This window comes from Silurus meridionalis, chromosome 22, assembly GCF_014805685.1.
Source record: "Silurus meridionalis isolate SWU-2019-XX chromosome 22, ASM1480568v1, whole genome shotgun sequence".
Taxonomy (NCBI): Eukaryota; Metazoa; Chordata; class Actinopteri; order Siluriformes; family Siluridae; genus Silurus; species Silurus meridionalis.
The window spans coordinates 10220372-10231218 of NC_060905.1; the positions used below are offsets into that span (position 1 = coordinate 10220372).

The following is a 10847-nucleotide window of genomic DNA, read 5'->3' on the forward strand; positions in this document are numbered from 1 at the left end:
AAAACAAACTCCTCCTCATGAACACAGCTTCTCTGTACTGGATCGTGAAAGACTTTACAATTGGATTTAGTTCATAGTTCTCTACGGTTTTCTGCTCTCTCCGACTCAAATTTGGAGTACGTGAATGTGCATGTGCATCTCTTTTCACACTCAAACTCTAGAACCTTGAAGTGCGCTTGTGCTTTGATACAGTGTCTGGATAAACATGAGTGGTAAATAAATTTGTCAACATGTGAGGAATTATGCAGGTGAAACAGAGCAACCATTATGCTTGTGCCCAGACTCCATTGCTGGAATTTACTCTGCTTATACACTTAAGGGCTGAAACTCAGATGGAACATCTGAGCCAAACATTTTTTTCCCCCTGTTAGTATGAGAGGCATTTGATTTTGAAGATGTCAGGCCAAGAGTCTGGGTGGCAGAGGCCTCGCAACAGACTGCTGCCTGAATCGCTGTGGTCAAGTAGGGTGAGGTGGATGCTCAAGCCATAAGGCACTCTTTCAGAGGCTGTGCCACCAGATGGTGTGAGTCGGCTCAGGGTCAGTGAAAGAGCCCATCACAAAGACTTACATATTACTATCTAAGTGGTAGACTTTGACCAGATCTATAAAAGATAGTATATCAAATTTGCTGTATTATATAAGCTACCGCAAATTAATGATCATGCACCTGCACTAGTGTCTCTGATTGGAAATGCCAGGGATTGATTTCAGGGAAAGATATAAGGAAATATACTAAATACAATCAGTGCATGATCTGTAGAGTGCAACATCTTATCAGTGCAGCAGGTGAACATGTGCAAATGGATTTCTACCATTATACTATATAATACAATCCCATGAACTTGATGATCTTTATAACGGTTCCACTGAAATTAAAAAAGTGTTATTGGTGAAGGGGGAATCTGACCACATTTTCTAAAACTAGATCTACAGTTTTCATTCTCCTTGTGCAGTAAACCTCTAGTACTTCATCAACTATCACCTTGAAATCCCTCAAGCTCCACATGTAGATAGCTTTCAAACAGAACCAGAAAAGCATGATGCTGATTAATCCTGTTTCTAAGCATAGCTTCTGGTAGCCTTTAAATTGTAATTAAACAAACCAAGGGATTTGTGTGCATTTGATGTCTGATGCAGTTAAATATGGAATATTAATGACGACTTTGTTCATCTATCATTATAGCAGAATTATTGCATGAAGCATGTTATTTGCCATGTATATAATCATCTGTGAACATGTTGATGTTTACGACCTAAAAACAACAGTCAGGAATTCAGACTCAGAATTGAAATCCAGCTTCTCTACCACCCCATTACACATCTGTCAAAAAAAAACATTTGATTCAACAAATTCATATATATATATATATATATATATATATATATATATATATATATATATATATATATATATATATATATCAAGCACTACGTACAGAGATGGTCCCAGAGTTGATGATGATGATGGTTAGACGTAAGATTTTTTCGATCTTGTGATTGCTGTACGGATTTAGACAAAATGTAAAAAATGTGTCACGGAAAAAATAACTGCGTATGCTCCGCTCTGCACTTGCAAAACGGCGCTTATCCACGCACCCGCTGCCACATACATATATACTGTATAGTTTATACAGTATGGTACTGTAAATTGCTCTGTTTTACTAAATTATGTACTGTAATTTGTTAAATTATTAACCCCGTACTGATCACCATTCTTATGTTCAAGATACGTTGGGGTCATCAGAACGCATTTCCATCATAAGTTGGGGACTACCTGTATGTGTGTGTGTGTGTGTGTGTGTGTGTGTGTGTGTGTGTGTGTGTGTGTGTGTGAGACTTGGATAGTTCGTGTAGTTGTAACTTAAGTTGCTGTGGGTTTTTTCCAACATGTTTCTCCCTGAGGTGGCGTTTGCACTTTAACATCAGGCAGCTACACATCACACTCCATTAACACTTAAGCAAATTGGACAAATCATTATCAGCGCATCAAGTTCCATCTGAGTTCTGCTCTCTGTTTAGTGAGACAGAGAAGTTTAGAAACAACAGGTTTTTGATCTGACCTCAAGGTTTTTCGATGTCTCGTTAATCAGCTTGACTCTTTATTGACCACTGAACACCAGCAGATTCCTTGACTCTGATCTAGCAATGGAAACTTTGTAATATATTTTATGCTTTTCGTACGCAAGTCATTTCATAATATCACCTCATAAAGCCATGCTGTCATGGGCTCTAAATGGAGGTCCTTGTGCCAGAACACATTGCTACAATAAATGTCTTTCAGATTTTATCTTCTAATAATAGGACTCAACATGTGCACTGGGTATGGCCTGTGTAACTGCCCAATATAAAACTCTGTGAGAAGCCTCTGTTTCATTTTTCACACAAGACACACCGAGATGGCACTTTTATTATGTGGTACAGACCGGACGAGCAAAATATTGCTCGAAAGTTTCGAGGTAACTCAACTCTGTGGGATAGGATAGAATTTGAATGGTGGAAAGAAAAACAAAAACACTGTTGCAATAGTTTTGCATATGAACCACAAATATAAATTCAAAGTCTGACCTCACACACATTTTCTTCAGGTTTATCCTCTACAGAAATCTTTGTCGTAAGGAACAATGTTTGGTCCTGAAATGCAGAAAGCAGCCACACGCTGAAAGTAAGCAACGAAAAAGGATTGCGAAGAGACGAGCTTGGGGGGTGCTCAAGGTTGCAGAGGCTTGGTTTCACCTTCTGTCAGCAGAGTTAAACACCGTCATCCATCGCCTCAAGGCAAACACAAAGCAGTTAGAGAATCTTAGACGTCGGTGAACTTCTGGGGTTTCACAAAAATATGAGAAAATACAAGATCAGTCCTTAAGAAATTTGTCAGCACTGTGAACTTTATGCACCGTGTCTTCCAAAAATGTAATTATCGTCTGTTTATGCATTGCATTTAAATCCTGCACTGCACATTCAAAAAATTTCTCTCCTTGATTTTCTCTAATGTATGCTTTGAATTCTTCATTTTTTTTCTTTGGCTTGAGTGTGAAATTGTCACCATAAACTATTTTTGATGTGGCCTTGTTAGTTAGTCTCATTAAATATATTAATAATTAATTGCCCCCACATTTAAAAAAAAAATGTAAACAGAGCACATTTATTTTATTAGTTCTCTCATTCATTCATTAATTCATTCATTCATTCATTTATCTTATGTAATCTGGCTCAGGGTCACTTTGGATCCTATATAAGGAACAAGAAAAGCATGCAATCGTAATTAAAGTTTTTCTTACAATGGGAACAACTGAAAATCCAAGAGAGTGAGAGATGGTGGGATCCAGAGAGAGTGATGTATATGTGTGCACCGAGGGCCAGAATGGGTCTGGCAGTAGAGGGCACTCTTTCTATTTGTCTGACTTTACATTAAGTTCATCTGTTTAGACATACAGCCTGAGAACTGTTCACTTTCACATTGTGTAGTACCTGTAACATTAAGTGAACTTAAGCAGTATGTAAAAACTCAAAGCATAGCTCCAGTCATATGCATCTAATAATTTTTCAATTGAACCGCTTGAGAAAGGTCTGCATTACTTTAAGTAGAATTGTGTGTCTGATTAAATTGCCTTTTCGATAATGAGGTCCTTTTGTATTATCCTGGGCAATTAACCTTCCTGATTCTGTACCTCTTGCTTTCCTTCCTAACGCTATGCTTTTCCTGAGAACATATTGATGACCCATTGTGCAATAATGTTTAGTGTTCCCTGCAGTTTTTACTTCCCACAGCCAGCGTATGACCCAGAGAGGAGAATTCAAAACTTTTATATGTGTACTTGTGCCATATTCTCTCTTCTCAGCCCTGAAAGGGAAAAATGAAATGAAATGAAATGAAATGGCTTCCACCTTCATCTTTTGATTCTACTCTTCAAATTAGTTGTGGCTCCCAGTGGCTTGTGGAGGATTTGTATAGAGAAAGAGATGATGTGGGAAAGTGTGTCTAGCAGCAGACTGGAACCTGATATGAGATGTAAAACCTGGCTGAAGTTTGCTAATCACATGCTGTAGCTAAACAGCATAATGTAATTTTAGGGCAGATGAATAAGTTACAACCCAAGTTATGACACTGTGGACATGGCGATTAATGAAAGCTTGTTTCTCCTTTACACACCCCTTCATGTTTTCTCATCCATTTTGCTTTTTGAAGCTGTCTATTAATATGATTCTAATGTGGAAATGTCAGTTCATTTAAATAAGCATTTTTTTATTTGTACAATACGTTACAAAGTAGTGTCTGCTACATGTGTAGCTCTGGAATGCTAAAAGAGTATTACAGTAATAATTAATAGTCATTTGATGACCGATTATTACGCTAACCAATTTAATTATTGGATTGTGACCTCAGACCCCTGGAGGAGATGAATCATTGCAATGAAATTTCATTTGCATTCGGGACACTTTGGTCAAGATAACTGCATGCCAGACTTCTCAAGTCAGATTTCTCTACACAGGGTTCTTAATTGTTGCCTGTGCAAACACACACCATGCTGCTTAATTGGATTCTCAAAGTGGAAGCACAGTAGGAAATTGATAGACAGAAAAGGAACATGCAACAAGACGATAATTTTAGGGTGACGTTCTATATAATTTTGGCATTTGACTAATGCCTTTCAGTAAGAAGCAGAAATTTAAATGTGTTAATTCCAAGTTTGCCAATGACTTTTCTTGGCTAATTTTGCACCAGTGTCATACACCAAGGCCAATCATTCATATTCATCTCTTTTTTTCCTCCATCTTTCAGACTCCCAGGCCGCTGAACATTATTAAGCAGAACAACGGCGAGCAGATCATCCGCCGGCGCACACGAAAGCGCCTGAACCCGGACAGCGTGACACCAGAGCAGGCAACCTCCAAGCAGCAACGTGTCAGCACTGAGGATCGGCTCAATGGCAGCCCACTGGAGCGCAGGGCTGACGAGCCGGGAGCTGAGACCCACATCCAGCCAGGCAAGGGGCAGCCAAGCCCACGCTCCACACACGCCTTTCTGTTGAGTCAGACGCTGGAGATCCACAAGCGCATGCCACCCCTACATGCTCACAAGAGCCCTGGTGACAGCACAGGACCAGAGGGCAATGGGCCAGGTATGGGTACGCAGGTTGCTTCTGAAAGGGGTAGTCCTATTGAGAAATACTTGCGTCCATCCAAGCAGGCCACCTACTCACCTCCAGGCAGCCCCATTGAGAAGTACCAGTACCCTGTCTTCAGCCTACCTATTGTCCACAGCGAGCTCCAGAACGAGGCTGACTGGCTTCGCTTTTGGACCAAATACAAGATGGCCGTGCCAGGAAACCCAGGCCATTACCTTGGCCTACCTAACCCGTGCCAAAGCTTTGTGCCTTACCCCCCCTTCGGCCTCCCCCCTCACTTCCCACCACCTCCACCTTCTGGACCTGACAGTGACACCCCTCTAGACCTGGCCATCAAGCATCATTCCAAACCCAGTTCCCTTCCTAACGGTGCCACCATGCCCAAGGAGAAGACCCCGCTGGAAAAACGGGCATCTCCGTTGGCAACCAGAGACAACGAGGCCAAAGACGACGATGGTGCTGTCCTGCAGCCCATTAAACCAGAAAGGATTGATCAGGGCACCCAGGATGAGCTGTGCAGTAAGTGTGCCCATTGTGGCATCGTTTTTCTAGACGAAGTTATGTACGCCCTGCATATGAGCTGCCATGGCGATGGTGGACCCTTCCAGTGCAGCATCTGTCTACATGCCTGCGCTGATAAGTATGACTTCACCACCCACATCCAACGAGGGCTTCACCGCCCTGCGCCTGACCCAAACGCTAAGGTCACGGATGAATGAAGCACAGTTAGAGCATTATGGAAGGAAGCTAATAAAAGACTCAGCAGGAGAAAAACATTGTACACATGAATGCGTAAAATTTTTTTGTTGTTGTTCTCATTGATCAAAACGTGCCAAGATGCCTTCTGGCACCTCAGCAACCAATTTAAGGGCCATTGACAGACAGCATTTCTATTCAGACTCATGGCAACAGACTATTTGCTGTTTTTAAAGAAATGCCTTTAAGAAAATGGTACAAGTAGGTTATAAATTTAGATGTTTTTGTTGTATTTCTTTTAACCCACAATTTTCATTTTGACAACGCAGTTCAGTAAGCTGGGTACATCTACTCAAACTGAGTCCTGTTTATTGTATCAGGGCTGTTCCCGGCCTCCTGGAATGTTCTCTTACCTGGTTTTGAACAAAGCGGGGATGTGGAACTCTGTGTGGCAAACAGTGTGCAAACATGCCAGTTCTTTGTCACTATGGCAACACCATAAGTGAGTTTCATCCTCAAAACAAACATCCTCAGGGAATGTGTATGGCTGAAATATATGACAAATTAGTTTAGGCCTTTCTGTCTCTGGTTAACATTATACTAAATATCTTACAGTTTAATGTTGCTTTTCATAATGTATATTTTTCCTTTCGAGAAGTGTTGGATTACATAATTCCATCGAGATATGTTAGCTGCTGCATCGGTTGCTGAGATGGTAACCTGTCACTCCAGAAATTTGGGAAGGAATAATAAAAAAAAAAGATATTTTTTCTAAGTTGATAATAGGAATAATCATATTACCAGTGCCTGATAAAGTATTTTCTACCTGATGTTGATATGCAACATTGAACTTGCATCTGAATAAGGGCCTTGAGCTTGGCTCTGAAAAAGTTTACATTTGCAAATGTAGCAAACAAGGTAATGAAGCAAACACCTGCTATTGTTTTTTTTTTTTTTCTTTCACATAAAATGGAAAGATAACATTGTCCATACTTTCACATTTTAACTTTTTAAAAGGTGGACATTAAGCAAAAGTTTGTTTAGCCACCAAAGGCACTATCCATTCCAAGCATAGTCCTTTCTGACTTTGTTCATCCATCCTATTTGTGTTGTTACGCTTTTTAGTAAAATAGCTTGTTGTAATGGGACTCGCATTTCCTTGTATTTTGTCTTATCGACATTGAGCAGGGGAAGCCGAAAAAAACTCAAGGCTTTATGTGCAAATTTTGGAGGAAACGCACCTCACCCCTTAACATACCCCCACAAACCCACCCACCCATCCACATCTCTCTGGTCTTTTAACCAGCATGGATCGAATTGAATTCCATTTTTCTGAGTTATTTGGAGAGTCAGCGTTAAATTGTGATTGTTCATAAGAAAAAGACATGACAACTGTTGTTGATAATTTTATAACTGCAGGTGTTTTCGGTGCCTTCTGATGAAACTTAGAGACGTCTTTGTTAGAGACGTTTCAGATTGCTCTGCTGTTGTAAGCCACACTTTGGTTTAGACAACATTACGCTTTCTGTTATAGAAAACAAATAACTGAGAAATGTGTCTTACTTATAAAACAAATTTGTCCCAAAATGTCTTGATTATGCATTCGGAAAAGATCTTTACTACCAAAACACATCATATCACATTATAAGCTCAACAACTTAATTTATTCGGTGAGCACTCATTTCACTTTTTTAATAGAATTTTTTTTTTTATTATTATTTTTTTTTTACTTACACACCGTCCGTGTCTGGCATAACAGGCCACATCAGCTCGATGTTTCTGTGCACTAGCGCAATGTGTGCATGCTCTGTTTTTGTTTCACTGTGCGTTTCTCATACCCAGTCCCTTCTATCAGCCATGGATTCAGCAAGCTGGGTCTTGTCTGGCTACACACGGACATTATTTATATGAAAGGGGAATGTGAAGAGAGAGAGAGAGAGAAAAAGAGAGATGCTCTGGATGTCTTGAGGACGTCTCTACATTTCACAGATCCTCACATATAGCCTTACAATGCTGCTTAACTGCAAAAGCCTCTTGAAAATAATTATAGTGTCGCTTTTTTGGAGCATTTATACAGTTGGGTATTACAAAGATCTTTGTTTTCTGCAAACCTTTCGATTTGTAATTATGTTAATGCTTGCACTTCAGTTATTCTTTTTTTTTTGTTTGTTTCTTTTTTTTGCCAAGGAAGAAAGTTTTATTAGCATGCTATTACTATGAACAGGTACTGCATTGTAATAAGCAAACAAGATTGTGCCTTTTTTTTTTTAAAGGCCTTGTATAGGTCTTTACCAACATTGAAACACAAAGGAGTATTTGTTTTTTGCCTGGAAGCCAGTTTGGCTCTCGTCAAGGCAGAAGGCAAGACTATGTAAATGTTTTAACTATTATTTTTAGAACATTATTGTTTTTACACCTTTGCTGCGTTTTAAGTGCATAGATGACGGTTTAGAATTTCTTTATTTTGATTTTCTTCAACTGCCACCTTAACATTTTTTGTGTTGTAGGTTTTACATGCAAAAAGATAAAATAAAAGATGGCAAAGATGTCTGTTACATCTAAACTTGAATAATGATGCTGATAATAATAATGATAATAATAATAATAATTAATAAAGTAATAACGAAACATTTCGGCAAACTGTCCATTGTTCTTGTTTATCGTGTCACTTTCCAATGGTCCCTCTCTATACTTCACACACGGCACGGTGCACAGTGGGTATCTGCCACCTCATAGGTCTAGGGAGCTCCTGTTGTTGTTCTCATGTTCACATGGGTTTCCTTTAGGGGGTTACAATCGCCCATTTCCCAAAAACATGCCAGTAAGTGGATTCTCTATGCTAAACTGACTCTGTGTGTGTGTGTGTGTGTGTGTGTGTGTGTGTGTGTGTGTGTGTGTGTGTGTGTGTGTGTGTTACCATGCAAAGGGAAAACATTCGGTGTATTCATGCCCCCTGCTCATTGCTCCTGGGATAGGTTCTTCATCCACCCATTCTTTGACCGGGAGTTACTGAAGGTGAATATGAAAATAAATGAAATGATAAACAACAAATAAACACAAAGTCAATCATAATCGTAGTTTAGCTCTAATCTGATACCTACATCCAACAGTTAACGTTCAATACATCCATTGGTTAAATACCAGGGCTGTTTAGACAATCACATGACCTGCTTAGTTGTATCACAATAATAATAAAAAAAAAAAAATCTCAAACTTAAATGTTTTGTATTTTCTTCAATTCATCTGGTGTATGCTGTTATTTAAGGCTTGAAATCTGTACTTCTGTTTGCAACACAGGAGTCTTCAGTATACTGCAAGTATTTGACATCAATTCTATTTTAAATGTAATTACTACTATATCTTTAATATATTCACAAAGGTTTGTGGACACATCATGATAAAATTGGTATGTGCTTTTTGAACATCCCACATTTTTGTTATTAAAATCTCCACTCTTCTGGGAAGATGGTCTGCTAGATTTTGGAATGGAGATTTGTTCATTCAGCCACAAGGGCTTTAGTAAAGTCAGGTACTGATGTAGGGTGAGGAGACCTGTGGTGCCACCATTCACATTCATCCCACAGGTGTTCAGAGGGAAATTCTCATGCTGGAACAGGTTTGGGTGTCCTAATCATCTCCTCCATGTAGTAAATATTCAGTATGCATGTGTATATTGGATATATGCATGTATATTTTGCGCATACTGCAGTAGGAATTATAAGAGTAACTCTAACACTTTGCTATGCGTGGCAGGTTTAGTAAACACAGTTAATTTTTTTACGGTCATGCATGACAGTAAAGATAATTTAATGTTATATGATTGAATATTATTATTATTATTACGATTATTACATTTAAATTAGAAATATGATGCCCTTATATTGTCCCCATTAAAATGGTCTAAACCTGGTTTTAATATTATCCTGAGACAATATTACATGCTTGCAAGCCCCACCTCTTTGTTTATGACCCATGGAAAACAATATATTAGTGTCATTTTTATAAAAAAATTTTTTTTTAAATTCTTATTAATCTGCAGGCTATCCAGCTCTGTGATTTTCCCTGACTATCACACACACATAATTCTGTCTACAAATCCAAAATGATAAGAGGAGGCTGTTATCTTTTGCATTCATGGGTTATCTTGAGAATTTTGTGGTTCTTGACACACAAGGCAGCAGTCAAAAAGGCCAAACTGGGATAAGCAGTGACCGCTCTGTTGATTCGGCTGTTTCGGCACCAGTAGATTCAATTGCAAACCAGTCTTTTGAGATAAAACCAGAATGGATACTTTCCATGCCTAGTATAACCTTTTTAAAAGGACAAGGTTATGATGGTGGCCAAAAACTGAGGACTTAATAGTTGTCCTCTTTTCACACTTTCCCTGAGAACTTTTATTCACTTTCACTTTCACTTTGAGAAGTGTGAAGTCTCCAGTCTGGACAGGAGTGAGCTTTCCTGACTCCATCAAGGGAATGGATTTTGATTGAGATTGAGGCGCTTTCTCTAGTTTTTCTTTGAAGGTTTTCATGGGGTTTCTTTTGTGCCAGGAGCTGGTCAGCTAAAAATCACAGGAGCTTCACACTTCATACTGGGTGATGCATTACGCATTATGATGCCTGATAGAACTGAATTCTACTGTGGTTACATAGCTAAGAGGGAGGTCTTGCTTCATAGAGACTGTGTTCTTGTACTTTATAAGCAATGCCCATACTTACTTCACAGTACAACTTCAATATCTTTAACAAGTAGCTCACTAGTTTATATGAATATTTTGTCATATTCTATTTTATAACTGTATATATAACCTTACTATTATTATAATTATTATACAGAGTATAATAGAGTAATAGCTAGTCTGAATGTCAATTATTACTAATGTCAAGTAAATTGTAAATGTCAAATGTCCCCTGAAATTAAGATGTCATGGATTGTCTCTCTCATCAGGTCCATAGTGGCAGAGTTCTAATGCTGATTATATATTTTGTTTTGAATGCCTTTGTTCTTTCCTGTTATATAGCCA

At 38.8% G+C, this 10847-nt stretch overlaps 1 protein-coding gene across 5 annotated transcripts in view; it reads left to right on the top strand.

Moving 5' to 3' along the window:
- Window positions 1-8454, top strand: part of trps1 (trichorhinophalangeal syndrome I) — a 98187-nt gene extending 89733 nt beyond the window's left edge. For all 5 annotated transcript variants that reach the window (XM_046834893.1, XM_046834889.1, XM_046834892.1 and 2 more), the window contains one exon: window positions 4783-8454. In XM_046834893.1, coding sequence (XP_046690849.1) covers window positions 4783-5847 — 1065 coding nt within the window. In that variant the 3' untranslated portion in view covers window positions 5848-8454. The remainder of the gene's footprint in view (window positions 1-4782) is intronic.
- Window positions 8455-10847: the final 2393 nt, after the last annotated feature.